Source organism: Anomaloglossus baeobatrachus, chromosome 7 (assembly GCF_048569485.1).
Source record: "Anomaloglossus baeobatrachus isolate aAnoBae1 chromosome 7, aAnoBae1.hap1, whole genome shotgun sequence".
NCBI lineage: Eukaryota > Metazoa > Chordata > Amphibia > Anura > Aromobatidae > Anomaloglossus > Anomaloglossus baeobatrachus.
This window is the reverse complement of record NC_134359.1, coordinates 198,971,456-198,989,589: the sequence shown is the minus strand read 5'-3', so window position 1 is coordinate 198,989,589 and position 18,134 is coordinate 198,971,456. Positions and strand designations below refer to the sequence as shown.

General features: G+C 44.9%; 1 protein-coding gene across 1 annotated transcript in view; it reads right to left on the bottom strand.

Moving 5' to 3' along the window:
* FOXK1 (forkhead box K1) overlaps positions 1-18,134 on the bottom strand; it is a 109,383-nt gene that overhangs the window by 44,368 nt on the left and 46,881 nt on the right. The window contains exon 3 of the mRNA XM_075317862.1: positions 12,639-12,792. Coding sequence (XP_075173977.1) covers positions 12,639-12,792 — 154 coding nt within the window. The remainder of the gene's footprint in view (positions 1-12,638; positions 12,793-18,134) is intronic.

The window sequence follows — 18,134 nt, the reverse complement described above, 5'->3', positions numbered from 1 at the left end:
GAGTCTGTGTTAATGGATCCACTTCACTTAGAGCATGGATCACCGTTAACTGTCGTCATCATTCAGGACGATTAGGAGGGGAACATACAGGGCTTGTTTATATGCTGTGTAAGGCCTCGTTCACACGTCTGTGGAAAACACACGATTTGCACGGTCCATGGTGTAGCTGCGTATGTATGTGTGTATGTCCATGTGTGTGTTCAGCGTGTGATGTCAATGTGCTAGCCGTGTGACATCTGCATAGCACACAGACAACATGAACTTCTATACTTACCTGTCCCAGACGCTGCTGTTACGGGTGCTGCTGCTGCTTCCTAGTCCGCAATGCAGTGAATATGCAATGAGCGAGCCCGGAAACAAGTAGCAGCAGCACCAAAGACAGCAGCGCTGGAGACAGGCGAGTATAAAAGATCATTTTATTTCAAAGACACGTGTTTTCTTCAGTACCTGTCACACTGATGTCACACGGATCACATCAGTCTGCGGTCTGTGTAACATACGTGCTGCTGGAGAAAAACGGACATGTCATCGTGTGGAGTACATGCTTGTGCTCCACACAAACACATGTCTGTGTGAAAACACGGACATGTGCAAAGACCCATTGATTTTAATGGGTCTACGTGTGTCCGTGTCTCCAGTGCCTGTGAAAACAGACGTCACACGTACCGGAAACACGGAAGTGTGGCAGCAAAATCAGTCCAACAATGTGTGAAAAGGGCCTCATGAAAACCAGTGCAGGATAGAAAATGGTTTGATTTCACGCAATTTCCAGGAAAAAAATCTGTGATGTACAGGAACATGTAGGGAATCTATAATGTTAATGCCGGTCTACACATTGCCTATACCTTGGGATTGGGGCACCTTTTCACACATTATAAGGCCCCTTCACACATCTGTGGTGTTCGTTTTCACACACATACTCATTGAAATCTTTGCTGATTTTCACACCTCCGTGTTTTCACATAGACCATGTGTCCATGTGATCCACTCCAGAGACTTGTCCGTTTTTTACCATCAGCACTGATGTTTTGATGTTGCTTTCTTTACGCAACAATTTTGACAAATATTGGTCAAAGAAAACACTGCCTAAAAAAAAGCAATGTGCGGATGGAAATTTTGACTTCTCATAGACTTTGCTGGGGAAGCAAAACGTGTGCTACACAGCTGAGATCACCACAAACGCTCATCTCTTGTAACAGTGGCTGCTCTGCCTGTTGAAACAGCAGCACTCCAATATTACCCAACTTCTGGCTTCTTTACTATCCCCATGTATAGCACAAGGCCCAAATACTTCACTATTTCTAACGGGTCTATGGAAATCCAGTTAGCAAAGGATGAAGTGGTGTTTTGTGCCAAAAATTGTTGGAAAAATATCAAAATATCAAAAATAGGACTAAATATCCTCCACAATAATGTGCATGAGTTTTTCTTGGCCTGAGCAGTTCATCGCTGCTTAATCCTGCTGTGAGTATTCTAAATTGTGGAGGATATTTAGTCCTCTTTTTGATATTTTTCTAATTATATAGATTAGTGTAGGGACCTACAAGTATGAGGAACCATGACGTGGTTTGTAGGCTACCGTTATTTTGGCCATAATATCGACTAATAGACTCAGATATTGTGTATTTATTTTTCTGCACATGACATTTTATACGGGGTGCAGCCAGGCCCCTTAATGTTTGGACTTGCATATTAGCGCTTCCGTCCCTATACGGTGCACACTAGTACCGGGCAGCCCGCCTGATTGAATAGTATGGGCGTGTAATAGGCTGCTGACTGGGTTACTATGCACCTGTAAGTGTGAATGGAGCCCTATGCAAGCCACTAGTGTGCAATTTTACCATTCAGCGATCACCCCCTCCAAATTCTGGAGTTGTGTGAGTGATTTTCACCTCTTGCACCTGTGATACTTCCATCTATTGGGGGTCTGGTTGCACCCTGATAGTGCATTAGTTTTTCTTGGCCTGAGCAGTTCATCACTGCTTTATCCTGCTCCAAAAATTGTTGGGCATACAAATTTGTCTCCTGCACTATGATATTTACAAAATTATCGGAGAAATAGACTTTGAAAAAGTTGATTTCTGTGAGGCTGGCCGTGTCAAATTGGATTTCTGTTTGGGCCACAAAATCAGGAGTTTGAAGCCAATAATCTTTAGTTGGTGAGGTTCATAAAGGGGTCTCTAACGGTGGGTGCTGGCTCATTTGCTGTTCTAAGGCTGAGGCATCTGCATGGGGGTTCATTATCAATGGAGAAGAAGAGGTGGATGAGGAGTACAAAAAGAGGAAGGTGCAGCCCCTCCCCCACTATCAGTGTAGGAGGCAAATAATTCATATGCTTCCTTAGCTGAATAGCCTGTTTGTGAAGAGTGGCACATTTTATTGTTCACATGGGTAGTGTGTGTCTGTTGTGTTTTTCACTTGTGTTGGATAACCACATTTTACGGTGGCTCAGTGGTTAGCACTGCAGTCTTGCAGCGCTGAGCTCCTGGGTTCAAATGCCACCAAGGACAACATCTGCAAGGAGTTTGTATGTTCTCCCGTGTTTGCGTGGATTTCCTCCGGGGTCTCCAGTTTCCTCCACAGACATACTGTTAGGACTTAAGTTTGTGAGCATCAATGGGGACAGTGTTGCCAATGTATGTAAAGCGTCATGGAATTAATGGCGCTATATAAGTGAATAAACATTATTTAGGTGTGTGTTTGATGCACAGTGGAACCTTGGTTTAAGAGTAACTTGGTTTGAGAGCGTTTTGCAAGACAAGCAAAGCTTTTTACACATTTGTAACTTGGTTTAAGAGCAATTATTTGCAAGAAGAGCAAATACTCACCGTGTACACGTCTAGTTCTGTCCTTTCACCACACTCTAACCCGCTCTAGAGGTAACTTTCTGTACATATGTACTGTATACTGTACACAGTATAGCATTGTACAGTACAGTATATACTATATAGCATATCTATTAATTTGCACTTGTGGATACAGTATTGTACTTTCTTTCTGCTAACCAGCACAGCACATTGCTTGTACTGTACCTCCCGCACACCAATTTTATTGTAAGCTAATGTGCAGTTTACCGTAATTTGCTTTTGTTTTTTACTGTACAGTACAGTATTTTGTATTAGTATACTGTAATAATTGTATACACATACTGTACATTATTTTGTATTACTGTAATAAATTTATATTAATACAGTAAATATTTTTGAGTTGTGGAACAAAATTGTCTGTGTTTCAATTATTTCCTATGGGAAATTTGCTTTGATATAAGAGTAACTTGGTTTAAGAGCGCACTCTGCTCGTAATCCAAGATTGCACTTTGGTAACAGAAAAAACGAAAATTTAATAACCGTAATTATATGCAGTAGAAAAAAAAAAACGTAGTGTAAGTACTACAATAATTGAACCCAAAAATCCTGAAGATACAATCACTAAACGGACGTCATTGTAAAACAATTTAATTAACTATCTGATGAAAATTCTGACTCTATATACCGTATCAGCAAATAAACTACAATTCCCAATCGGACATCAGTAACAAACGAAAAATAAATTACTGAGTATCCACAACTATCGAACACTAATTGGGATTATATCTTAGATAACAAATACTAGTAGTATAAGCTGATCACTACAGTATTTATTTTTTTTTACTGTGGATTACACTGTCCCTACTCTCGCCCCATCAACTAAACGATTTATTTTTCATTCTCTCTTTTTTTGTATACCTTACTAGCTGATGCTAAATCTAATTGTATTTTAGTAAAAAATACTGTAGTATAACCAATGATTGCAGTATATTTTACTGTCCCTAATCTAGCCTTATCAACTAATTATCTTTTTTTATACTTTGAAAAAAACGCAAAAAACTAAACAGATGCCGATCAGTGATGTGCCTCACTAACCAGCGCTCAGTGGCTGCAGGACGCATGCATGGAGGTGGTGCAAAATAAAAAACTGCCAAAAATTGAGCGCTCAAGTACTGATCAATGGTTGGCTGCAGAAGGAGGGTTGGGGAATGGGTTAGGAAGAGCGGGGTGAGAGAAGGATTAGAGTAGATTATAAAAAAGCAGGGGACAGGTCAGGAACGTCTTCTATCCTCTTTTCTTCAGGTCTTCAATCAGCAGCACCAGGACTAGAAGTGGTGGCACAGGCTAAAGTAGTCCACTAGTCCCAGCAGATTGGCCATAGAGCAACCACAATGACTACTCTGTACACGGCTCCAAGATACAATGATGTCAGACTGCGCTCCTGCTCTGTGATCGGTGCAATCGCACTGATCAATGCTAGGGCTGCTAACACCACTGTTCCCTAGCTCCAGACTATGTATGACCAGTGCTGCTATAGCACCTATCTCAACTAGATATTAATGTTCCAGGGAATTTTATTTGCCAAAACCCTGAAATCACTGTGAATGGCTATTCAGAATTGAACAGGCAACCTCAGCGATCATAGCTGTGGGGGAGCGGCGATACACCCTGTCGTGAAGAGTCCTGGTGTCCTGCTGTCTGATTCAGCAGGCACTGTGGCTTCAGTGGCGACATGATCACCATGACGTACCTATACATCAAAGGTCATGAAGGGGTTAAAAACTCATATTTATTGATTAGCCCATTTTGGGTAACACGGTTATACCTGTCTATCGGGTCAGGAGACCCACAGTTTCACCGTGAATTGCTGCCTAAACAGGGACAGTATAATGTGTCCGCTATACCGTCCTGTGTAAATCTAGCTTGAGGCCTAAGGCCCTGTGCGCACTTGCCAGTTTTTGCCGCGGATTTCCTGCATGTTTCATTGCATGTTATGTTCATAACATCTCTGCAGTGATTCACCAGCAAAACCTATGGGAAAAAAAATGCTAGGCGGATTTTGACAGCTGCATGTTTTGCTGCGGGATTCCCGCAGCAAAAACAATTGCATGTCACTTCTTTTCCGCACGTCGCTGCGGCATTGCACTCCATTGACTGCAATGTAATCATGAAATCCGCAGGGAATAACGCAGGCAGCAAATTCTGTCCGGTTCACTGCGTTTTCCTGCATTATTCCCTCCAGTATTTCGCGGTTTCGGGACATAATGTTCAGCACGGCCCTGCGGTTTGCAAGGAAGTGATGTCATTATGACAGGAAGAGGAAGCGGAGCAGAGAGTAAACACACACAGATCACACACACAGACATAGAACACACACAGATCACACTCACACATATAAATAAATAAATAAAACGGACATATAGAAAAAAAAAAACACGTGGGCTCCTCCGTATTTTTACCATCCAGCTGAGGTAAACACACAGCGGCGGCCCGGTATTCTCAGGCTGGGGAGGGTGAGGGCCAGGGTCAATGTCCCCCCCCCCTTCCGCAGCCGGGAATATCAGCCCGCAGCTGCCCCAGGACTGTCGCATCCATTATGTGGCAGTCCCAGAGTGTCCCCGACTCTTCCTGTTGCCGTGATGCGGTGGCAATCAGGGTAATATAAGGAGTTAATGGCAGCGGATCGCCGCCACTAAGTCCAGGCTTGATCATGGCAGCGTCTATGTGACAGCTGACATGATCAACCCGTAAGTAAAGTGAATAAACACACACACCGAAAAATCCTTTATTTTAAATAAAACACAAAAAAGCCCGTTTCACCCCTTCATTAAACCCCCCCCGAAACACACAGCTCCAGTATAATCCACGTCCTGCGATGCTTGCATCCAGCCGCGACTGACACACACTGAATGCAGCCTCGCAATGAGACAGACTGCAGAGGGGTAATTACAGGTCATTTCCCACGGCCGGTAATGTGAACACACTACCGCTCGGGAGAAATGCAGCGTGTGCTCACAGGGACTCTATCCTTCTATCTATCTATTCTTCTGTCTATTTATCTATTTACTATCTATCTCAGAAAAAAATGACTTTTTTTTTTCTTTTTTTCAATGTGCTTTATTGCATTGAATGCATTAAAACACATGAACCAACCCGCACGCTGCAAAAAAGCGGCAATACCGCGGTAAAACCGCAGCAAACTGCATGCGGTTTTCGGGTGCGTTTTGCCGCAGTTTTTTACCGCGGGTGCGGTAATCTTTTAGACCCTGCGGAATTTTCTTAAGAAAATTCCATTTTCCAGTGTGCACAGGGCCTTAGGCTGCTTTCACACACCAGTTTTTTTGGCATCAGGCACGATCTGGCGAAAAAAACTGATGCGATGGATCCGGCAAAAAAACGGATCAGTTGCATCAGTTTTTCCATCAGTTCCTTCAGTTGTTTGACAGATCCGGTGTGATTCTGGGCATGCTCAGTTTTTGCCGCATTACGCCGGATCCGGCGTCCATAGGCTTACATTATAAAACACGCCGTACGGCGCGAGATCCGGAAAAACAGATGAAACGCAAAGCCAGCTGGCACAATCCGGCGCTAATGAAAGTCTATGGGGGGAAAAAAGGGATCCGGCAGCAACAAACGCCGGATCCGTTTTTTCATGTTTTTGCCGGATTGTGCCTGATGGCAAAAAATTGATGTGTGAAAGTAGCCTTAAGCATGTTTGAACCAAATGCATTCTGGACAAGTCCAATGACTAGTGATGAGGAAGACCTACCATGCTTGGTGCTTGGTACTCATAAAGAGCATTGACTTGACTTGTGTACCGAGTATAACACACAGTACAATTATGCCGATACTAAATTTACCTAGTTTTTTGGGGGTTTAATTACTCTAACACAATAAAGAGGTTTTAAAAAACACTAGCAATTTTCAATTACATCATTTTGGCACAGAGATGACAGTTTTTTTGATAACTTTTATACGTTTTTTTACATTGTTCCAATTCACAGCATAAATTACATCTTAAAGGTGTATTCCAGGGGGAGGCTCGTTTTCTGCTCTGCTTCTGCACAATTCCTTTGCTCCCTTTCTCCTAGTGATGAGCAAACACTACCATGCTTGGTGATCGGTACTCATAACAAGCTTGTTTGACACTCAGACAGGTTTGACTCGTGCACTAATGGAACTCAATGGGGAACTCAAGCATTTTTACAGGAAGTCTTCCAGAAAAATTAAAAGTACTGAACATGGTAGTGCTCGCTCATGACGACTGTCTGCTTCTTCACAGCTTGTATGTGACATTTCAAAGGAGTGTGGAGAGAAACTATGAATGTTACATATAACCTGTGAAAACGCAGGCAAGGATCAAATGGGGAGGCAGAACAGAAAACGAGCCATATCAGTACAAGGAGGAACAGCCCAAACATAAGGATTGGTAAGGGGAGTTAGGTGAGCTGCGAGCCCACACACCATGCTCACTTAATGTCGCCTTGACCCTGCATATAAAAGAAAATGAGTGAAGGGGGGGGGGGGGGGAGAAAGTGGGAACCATGGGATCATGATCCTGGTGAAACCTGTTGAGGTCTTTATTAGAAATGGATGAGCACTAAAATGCTTGGGTGCTTGTTACTCGAGTCAATGCTCTCAAAGGGCTCAAGTCCAGTAACGAGTATAATGAAGCCAATGACACTACATCCAAAAATGTTCCTTTAACCCCAAGTGAGAGCCAGAAACTGCAAATGGCTCTCAATGGGGGGCCTGCTGGCATCGTATAGTGAAGGAAACCTGTGCTTTATGTTCGTTGTCTCACAGACAAAACATGCAAGCACCTGTGATACTTGGGCGAGCACAGGTACCTGAACACTCTGATGTTCGATCGTGTATCGAGCATGCTCGCTCATCGTTGTCTTTAAGCATTTGAATGAAAAGCGACACATTCCATTAGGACAGGGGTGGGGAACCTTTTTACTGCCGGAGGCCATTTGGAAATTTCTACCAACCTTTGGGGGCCGCACAAAATTATCAATGTGAAAATGACCCTGCTATATTTGGTCAAACAATTAAATTAACTCACCCCTACTGTGGCGGCCGGAGCTGCTTCTCTTTGGTGCGGCTGTGATGTTTGATGATACTAATCATGTTGCTTCTCACAACTGCTTTTCTAGGTTTGTGTCGGTCTGAAGCGCAGTCAACTCTTTGTCATAATAATATTTGGTAAATTATATACATCACATAGGAGACGCTGTATATACATCACAGGAGACGCTGGAGGCACATATAACACATACAGTTAGGTCCAGAAATATTTGGACAGTGACACAATTTTCGCGAGTTGGGCTCTGCATGCCACCACATTGGATTTGAAATGAAACCTCTACAACAGAATTCAAGTGCAGATTGTAACGTTTAATTTGAAGGTTTGAACAAAAATATCTGATAGAAATTGTAGGAATTGTACACATTTCTTTACAAACACTCCACATTTTAGGAGGTCAAAAGTAATTGGACAAATAAACCAAACCCAAACAAAATATTTTTATTTTCAATATTTTGTTGCGAATCCTTTGGAGACAATCACTGCCTTAAGTCTGGAACCCATGGACATCACCAAACGCTGGGTTTCCTCCTTCTTAATGCTTTGCCAGGCCTTTACAGCCGCAGCCTTCAGGTCTTGCTTGTTTGTGGGTCTTTCCGTCTTAAGTCTGGATTTGAGCAAGTGAAATGCATGCTCAATTGGGTTAAGATCTGGTGATTGACTTGGACATTGCAGAATGTTCCACTTTTTTGCACTCATGAACTCCTGGATAACTTTGGCTGTATGCTTGGGGTCATTGTCCATCTGTACTATGAAGCGCCGTCCGATCAACTTTGCGGCATTTGGCTGAATCTGGGCTGAAAGTATATCCCGGTACACTTCAGAATTCATCCGGCTACTCTTGTCTGCTGTTATGTCATCAATAAACACAAGTGACCCAGTGCCATTGAAAGCCATGCATGCCCATGCCATCACGTTGCCTCCACCATGTTTTACAGAGGATGTGGTGTGCCTTGGATCATGTGCCGTTCCCTTTCTTCTCCAAACTTTTTTCTTCCCATCATTCTGGTACAGGTTGATCTTTGTCTCATCTGTCCATAGAATACTTTTCCAGAACTGAGCTGGCTTCATGAGGTGTTTTTCAGCAAATTTAACTCTGGCCTGTCTATTTTTGGAATTGATGAATGGTTTGCATCTAGATGTGAACCCTTTGTATTTACTTTCATGGAGTCTTCTCTTTACTGTTGACTTAGAGACAGATACTCCTACTTCACTGAGAGTGTTCTGGACTTCAGTTGATGTTGTGAACGGGTTCTTCTTCACCAATGAAAGTATGCGGCGATCATCCACCACTGTTGTCATCCCTGGACGCCCAGGCCTTTTTGAGTTCCCAAGCTCACCAGTCAATTCCTTTTTTCTCAGAATGTACCCAACTGTTGATTTTGCTACTCCAAGCATGTCTGCTATCTCTCTGATGGATTTTTTCTTTTTTTTCAGCCTCAGGATGTTTTGCTTCACCTCAATTGAGAGTTCCTTAGACCGCATGTTGTCTGGTCACAGCAACAGCTTCCAAATGCAAAACCACACACCTGTAATCAACCCCAGACCTTTTAACTACTTCATTGATTACAGGTTAACGAGGGAGATGCCTTCAGAGTTAATTGCAGCCCTTAGAGTCCCTTGTCCAATTACTTTTGGTCCCTTGAAAAAGAGGAGGCTATGCATTACAGAGCTATGATTCCTAAACCCTTTCTCCGATTTGGATGTGAAAACTCTCATATTGCAGCTGGGAGTGTGCACTTTCAGCCCATATTATATATATATAATTGTATTTCTGAACATGTTTTTGTAAACAGCTAAAATAACAAAACTTGTGTCACTGTCCAAATATTTCTGGACCTAACTGTAGGAGTCTCTGGGACTGCTCTATATACATTACAGGAGTCACTGAAGGCACATACATCACTGGAGGGGCTGGGGGCATATACATCACATTGAAAACGCTGGGACTAACGTATACACAACAGAAAGGAAGCGCAGGGACTGCTGTATATACACATCACAGGAGACACTGGAGGCACATACATCACATGAGGAGCTGGGGACATATATGTGTTCCCAGCCCCTCCTGTGATGTAAATGCCCACGGCCCCTCCTGTGATGTAAATGCCCACAGCCCCTCCTGTGTTGTGTATGTCCCCAGTGTCTCCTGGGATGTATATGCCCCCAGCATCTCCAATGTGATATATAAGTCACAGGAGACGCTGGCGGCAAACAACACAAAAGGGGCTGGGGGGCATACACATAACAGGAGACGCTGGGGGCATACACAACGCAAGAGGTGCTGGGGGCATACACATCACAAGAGGGCCTGGGGGCACACACATTACAAGATGGGCTGGGGCCACAAACATCACAAGAGGAGCTGGGGGCAAAGACATCACTGAGGGGGGCACAGACATCACTGGGGGAACACAACACTGGGCGTGATACACAGCATTGGGAGGGCACACAGCACTGCCCCGCAGTAATGTCAGGGCTCTGCACACAGCACCTGCAGAGCCCTGACATTACTGCGGAGCCACAAACCTGAGGTGATACACAGCATGGGGTGAGGGACACAGCACTGCCCCCCCAGTAATGTAAGGGCTCTGCACACAGCACCTGCAGAGCCCTGACATTACTGGGGAGCCACAAACCTGAGGTGATACACAGCATGGGGTGAGAGACACAGCACTGATCGTTGCACACAACTCTGGGGGGATGGTACACAAAGTACTGGACGGGGAGCAGAGTGCAGGCGCGCACACACACAGCGCCGGAGACAGTTCAGGCCGGAGGGCAGAGGGGCGGGCACACCGCACGAGAGGACAGAGGGGCGGGCAGATCGCTCCGGAGGGCAGAGGGATGGGCACACCGCACGAGAGGACAGAGGGGCGGGCAGATCGCTATGGAGGGCAGAGGGGCGGGCACACCGCACGAGAGGACAGAGGGATGGGCACATCGCTCCGGAGAGCAGAGGGGCAGACACACACACACAGCACGAGAGGACAGAGGGGTGTGCAGATCGCTCCGGAGGGTAGAGGGGCGGGCACACTCCACGAGAGGAAAGAGGGGCGGGCACATCGCTCCGGAGAGCAGAGGGGCACGCACACACACAGCACGAGAGGACAGAGGGGCGGCCAGATCGTTCCGGAGGATAGAGGGGCGGGCACACTCCACAAGAGGAAAAAGGGGCGGGCACATCGCTCCAGAGGGCAGAGAGGCGGGCACACACCGCTGATCACGCTAACACTGGACAGCGGGAGAGCCCATTGGTTCGCTCAAACAGTGCATGTGGTCATTTAAAGGGCCGGCGTCCCCAGCACTACAGCACCCGGGAATCTGCCCGGGGCCCGCATACAATGTCATGGCAGGCCGCATGCGGCCCGCGGGCCGGAGGTTCCCCACCCCTGCATTAGGACAAGAAAAGTCATAGCAGTGATGGTAAGTGGATGTGTATAGCTCAGTATAAAGTTATCATACTACAATGTTGAAGTTTATAAATATGCATATGTAAATGAATAATATGAGAAATCATTACAAAAGTTCAATGAAGAAGAAAGGTCTGAACCCAGAAGAGTGCTACCGTCTCTGGCCGGCTGTGCAACTCTAAATATTACTCCAACCCTTCATCTTGTATTGCACCCGTCTCACATTTCTGCGTACTTCAGGCCTGTCGTCCAGCACATGTTGTCACTTAGGTAACATTAGGCAAGTGCACAGTAATAAAGCGAATGTCAGAAGCGATTATGCAAAGTGAGAGTTCTGAATCGTGTGCGAATAACTGAAGTGCACAATCACCTACAATCAATAAATCACCAGGACAAATCTTCCCAGATTCTTTCTCCTTTTAAAAAAAGTTTCTTAAGTGTTGTTATACTCAATGGATTTTCTGTAAAGAATAGAATATTACTGGAGCAGCATTGTGAGTGACATTTTATAAAGCGGAGGAGAAAGTCCGCAGCATACATGGAGAGGCACTGAGTATGAAATCATCAGCTTGTCAACGTATGTTGTAAGTTTCCCTCCTTGCAATGTGTACACTGTATGATAAATCTGCAGCATTTCTGCCACAAAATCAGCAGCTTCAAAATAACTGAACTGTCCGCAGCTTCATTACCCATGACACTGCCTATCTCTCCATCCTCGTGAAAGCATAATTCAGTCTTTTTTTAGTAATATTTCTTGTCATTGTAACGGTTCTCAGAAAGTTATTTTAAAATGTAAGTGCAATATAGGGCACTTCTTTTTTTCAGTTTTAGATAGAAAGTAACTTTAAAGACACTCCCACAAAACGTTTTATTGCCTTTTCCTGTGTAAACGTACATTTAGTGTATATACTCACTGATCATAGTCTTCCCCAGTTTCCAGAGGTGTTTTAGTCCTTTTCTCGGTCACATGATTTCTGTTCCGACTTGCCGGATCCACTTGGGTCTATGCTTGAGCTGGAAGTCGCTTATACAATGTAAGTCTATAGAGGGTCGGAATATCATTTATTTACATTGCAAAAGTGACTTCTGGCTCGCCCATAAAGCCCAGTGTGATCCAGCAAGTCAGAATAGCTGTCACGTGAACACAGACCACAGCACCGGCACAAACCAGAGAATATGGTGATCAGTCAGTCTATCACTGCATTGACACTACAAATACAAATACATAGGTTTAGGCACTAAAAAGTTTTATTGGAGTGCTTCTTTACATGGAAATTACTTATCAAAACCAGAGCCATAAATCCGGCATGCCTGCTGATTGGTACATACTTTGGGACTGTCTCCTCCAGATATTTCCGCTTGTTGGTCTGTTGCAGCTTTCGCACATTCTGCTACCAGCTTGAGCTCCGATGCAATGTTATGTATGAAATGTAAACCTGATGATCCAGCCCCTCGAGGACTGGCAGGACAGGAATTGGGAACACTAAAAATGGAAAACGATTTATTAACAATTTTGACCAGAACAACATGAAAATCTTCATAGCAATAACATGACTTCACAAAAGCATCCAGGCAAGCTGTAGTCCTATGTGGTATGGGCTATGACATTTAACAAGGTGAGCATATACAATTATACATACATAAGTTCATGGATCCTATTTGTCAAGTTACATACACTGCGTTCCATAATTATGCAATTTTGATTTAAGTTCATAAAGATTTTATTTTTCAAATAAACTCATGGATGTTCTTGTGTCTCAGGGCTCTTTGGATCATAGAAATCAGGCCTAATAGACACGGCATGAAAATCGGACCGAGTGGAATGCGATAAAACATCACACTCCACTTGGACCAATATTAGGCTATGTGCCAGCACCCATGAGCGATTATTTTCTCGGACCCAATCAAACCAAGAAAACAATTGCAGCATGTTGAGACTGTAATGCGAGTCTCTTTCTCTCGCACCCATTCAAGTCTATGGGGCGAGAGAAAGATCGCACTGCACTCGCAGTACACCGGTGTACAGCGAGTGCAGGTTGAGAATTGCAGTAGCCGGCAACGGAGGAGAAAGGGAAATAAATCCCTCCCCTCTGCAGCCCCAGACCTCCTCAGAACCGGCCCGCCCCCCGCAGCTGAGGTCTGATTGCATGATTGGACCTCAGTCGCAGTGACACTCGCATGACACTCGGTTCCCACTGTGCTGCCAGCGTGAGCAGAGTGTCATGCGAGGATCGCATTAGTCCCCGTGTGGCCCCGGCCTTAAGGCCCTGTCACACACAGAGATAAATCTTTGGCAGATCTGTGGTTGCAGTGAAATCATGGACATATTGTTCCATTTGTACACAGCCACATACCTGGCACTGATTGTCCACAATTTCACTACAACCACAGATCTGCCGCAGATTTATCTCTGTGTGTGACAGGGCCTTTAGTCTCAAACTCCTGTGTTAATTAGTTTGCCAGATGAGTCCAATTAAAGGACAACTGCTTAAGGCTATGTGCGCACTAGAAAAGTGATTTTTCTCAAGAAAATTTCTTGAGAAACTTCTGGGAGTTAAAGATTACCGCATCTGCGGTAAAAAAAAAACGAAACAAAACCGCGGGACAAACGCATGCGGTTTTGCTGCGTTTTTGGTGAGTTTTTCCGCAAGTAGATAAATGGATGGATAAATGGATAGATAGATAATAGATAGATAGATGGATAGATAGATAGATAGATAGATAGATAATGGATGGATGGAATACAGCTTTTATTTGTGATGTATGCGATTCCCCCACACAGTATTTGTGATAGAGCAGTGACACTGTGGGACCTCGGATCTGAGATCTCACAGGGTCACTGTTGGCTGGTGACGTCACGCTATTACCGCTGACGAGGTCGTGTGAGGACACACAAGTTCTCGTGAACGGTAATGTGATCTGCGTGGGAAATGTCCTGGAGTTACCCGTGCAGCCTCGTACATGGAGCTGCATTGAGCACTCTGTCTCAGACGTCGCTGGATGCAAGCGTCGCCGGACCTCCTGTTTTGGACTACGTCGGACCTGGTTGTTTGGGGGGGTTAATAAAGGGGTGAGAGAGGGGGCTGTGTTTTATTTCAAATAAAGGCTTTTCGGTGTGTGTGTTTATTTACTAACACTGACAGATTAGTGATGGCGTGTCATAGACGCTGCCATTACTAATTGTGGACTTAGCGGCAGCTATGAGCTGCCGTTAACTCATTCATTACCCCGTTGCCACCGCATCACGGCAATCGGGATGACGGCAAAACGCAGGGTAGTGATGAACATTACCGCAGGTAAACCGCGGCTATACCGAGGGTATACCGCACATCACTTGATACCTGTGGTATACCCGCGGTATTTCGCGATTACATTACAGTGAATGGAGTGAAATACTGCAGGTACCTGCAGAAAAGAAGTGACATGTACATTTTCTCAAGAAATTTTCTCAAGAAATTCTGCAGAAAGAATGTTCTTGAGAAACAAACGCAGTGTAAGCACAGCTATTTTTTTTCCCATAGGTTTTGCTGGGAAATGTCTGCAGAAAGGTTACAAACATTTCTCAAGAAATTTCTGCAGCAAAACCGAGGGTAAAAACGCAGTGTGCGCACAAGGCCTAAGAAGGACGTTCCCCATTTTAAGCAGACCACAGATTTCTAGCATTATGGGAAAGAAAAAGGATTTCTCTCCTGCCGATAAGTGTCAAATAGTGCAATGCCTTGAAGAGGGTATGAAAACCTTAGATATCTCATGAAAACTAAAGCGTGATCATCGAAATGTGAAGACATTTGTGGTGGATACACAGCTCAGATAAAGGCATAACAAGAAAGGTTTCTGCCAGACAAATTCCTTGCATTAAGAGAGAAGCTGATGAAAAAATATCAATACAAAGCAGCAAATCGATATTTGAAGTTGCTGATGCCTCTGGAGTCCCTCAAACCTCAAGATGTGGGATCCTCCAGACGCTGGCAGTTGTGCATAAAAGGAGAGCAACTCTCGGTGTGGCCTCCAACCTCCCCTATCCTGGATAGTATCCTCGAGCAAAAGATCTATGAGGGTGGGAGGCAGGTCACATTAAAACAGCAGCTCTGGGAGGCTGACTCACTGCAAAGACGTTCAAGCAGAAACTCTCCAAAAACTCGCAAGTTCAATGGATGCAAAAATTGAGGAAGGTGATATCAGAGAAGGCGTCCTATGTTAAAGAAGTTGTCCAGTTACCAAAACTGATTTTTTTTTTTTCTGATAAATCTTGCTAATATGTGCCCCTCAACACATCTATTATGTTTTTTCAGCAAAATTACCTTTTATTGTGCACTAGCAGCACATGCTCATTGCTGGCTCCAGCTCTGATGGGGTTAATCTCTCCTCTGACTTCCTGTGTTCAGTTCCTACAAGTCCCAGAATTCTTTGTGGCTCTAGGGCGGTGTCTAGCTTATCTAACACACCCATTGTGTCTAATACACCCACTCTGCTCCCACCCAAACCCTCCTCCCTGCCTCTTCCCAGTGGATGCACTGAGATCAATCACACAGAGACAGCAGCAGCGCTACACAGCCAGGGGAAGAAAGTGTGCGTGCGCGTATATACAGTGTGTGTGTATATACAGTGTGTGTGCGTATATACAGTGTGTGTGTGTATATATACAGTGTGTGTGAGAGTGTGTATGTGTGTGTATGTCATACTCACCTGTCTGCAGGGTCCCGGTGCCATGCCTGCTTCCAGCCCCTGTCTCGGTACCGCCGCTCTGGCTGTGTGCAGTCTCCCCGGGGCACGTACGAAGCTTGCAGGACCTGGCGGTGGATCACCTGATGCAGTCACCTGACGCATCAGCTGATCGATTCTCGCGCTGTCGCCGGCTTTTTCGCGCCCGGCTATCAGCTGATCCTGCCGTCAGGGGACTTCATCAGCTGATTACCGGCAGCTCCTGCAGTGATGGGCCAGGATCAGACTCCCCTGCAGGAGCTGCCGGTAATCAGCACAGACGTGACTATTTATTTATTTATTTTTTTTTTTCTACTGATGCATCAGCTGATTGTATAATCGGCTTTTATACAATCAGCTGATGTGTGATGTGATTCACGTAGTTTAACCTGACACATCATCTGATCGCTTTGCCTTCCAGCAAACCGATCAGATGATATTGGATCCGGATTGGACGGCGCGGGACCCTAACCCAGGATTACTGCAGAGGGGGGTTTATTTCAATAAAGATGGAGTCACTAATTGTGTTGTGTTTTATTTCTAATAAAAATATTTTTCTGTGTGTTGTGTTTTTTTTTTTATCATTACTAGAAATTCATGGTGGCCATGTGTAATATTGGCGTGACACCATGAATTTCGGGCTTAGGGCTAGCTGATAATATACAGCTAGCCCTAACTCCATTATTACCCAGCTAGCCACCCGGCATCAGGGCAGCTGGAAGAGTTGGATACAGCGCCAGAAGATGGCGCTTCTATGAAAGCGCCATTTTCTGGGGTGGCTGCGGACTGCAATTCGCAGTGGGGGTGCCCAGAAAGCTTGGGCACCCTTCACTGTGGATTCCAATCCCCAGCTGCCTAGTTGTACCCGGCGGGACACCAAAATTAGGCGAAGCTTACGTCATTTTTTTTTTAAATTATTTCATGAAATTCATGAAATAATTAAAAAAAAAAGGGCTTCTCTATATTGGGGTTGGGGGCAGCCCGTACCTGCCTGCTGTACCCGGCTAGCATACAAAAATATGGCGAAGCCCATGTCATTTTTTTTTTCTTTTTGGGTAAAAAACTGCATACAGTCCTGGATGGAGGATGCTGAGCCTTGTAGTTCTGCAGCTACTGTCTGCTCTCCTGCATACACTAGTGAATGGAGGATGCTGAGCCTTGTAGTTCTGCAGCTGCTGTCTGCTCTCCTGCATACACTAGTGAATGGAGGATGCTGAGCCTTGTAGTTCTGGAGCTGCTGTCTGCTCTCCTGCATACACTAGTGAATGGAGGATGCTGAGCCTTGTAGTTCTGCAGCTGCTGTCTGCTCTCCTGCATACACTAGTGAATGGAGGATGCTGAGCCTTGTAGTTCTGCAGCTGCTGTCTGCTCTCCTGCATACACTAGTGAATGGAGGATGCTGAGCCTTGTAGTTCTGCAGCTGCTGTCTGCTCTCCTGCATACAATGAACATTTTGAATAAGGAAATGACATCAGACTTTTTTTTTTTTCATCAACAATCTTTAATGGCATTGTGCACTGATTAAAAACGCAGTGAGCAAAAACGCAGCAAAAAACGCACCAAATCGCGGCAAAAACGTGACATGCAGCACCGCAGGTGACAGAGCAGAGCAAGTTGGTGACATGCTCTGCTCTGACACATAGTGTGCTGCATGTCACTGTATCCACTCTGGGACTTGTTGTGCAGGTGACCGGATGATACATGTCACTAACTTGCTCCACTCTGTGACTTCTGCTGCATTGTTCCAACTGTATACACTCTGACCTGCACAACAAGTCCCATAGTGGAGACAGTTAGTGACATGTAGCATCCGGTCACCTGCACAACAAGTACCAGAGTGGAGAAAGATAGTGACATGCAGCACACTATGTGTCAGAGCAGAGCATGTCACTGTCTCCACTCCGCTGACCTCACAGCCCGTACACGCTGTGATGGATGCAGGGGGACACAGAACAAGTAATCGGCCGACACTGGAGTCATCTGATTACTTGGGATGAATGAGAAGTAAAATGCTCTGGTGCTCGATGGGCGAAGCCCATGCCGATTTTTTTTTAAAAAAATTCACTAAAAATAAAAAAACTAAAAAAATCACATTGTTTGTGGGCTCCCGCTGCATTTTCTATT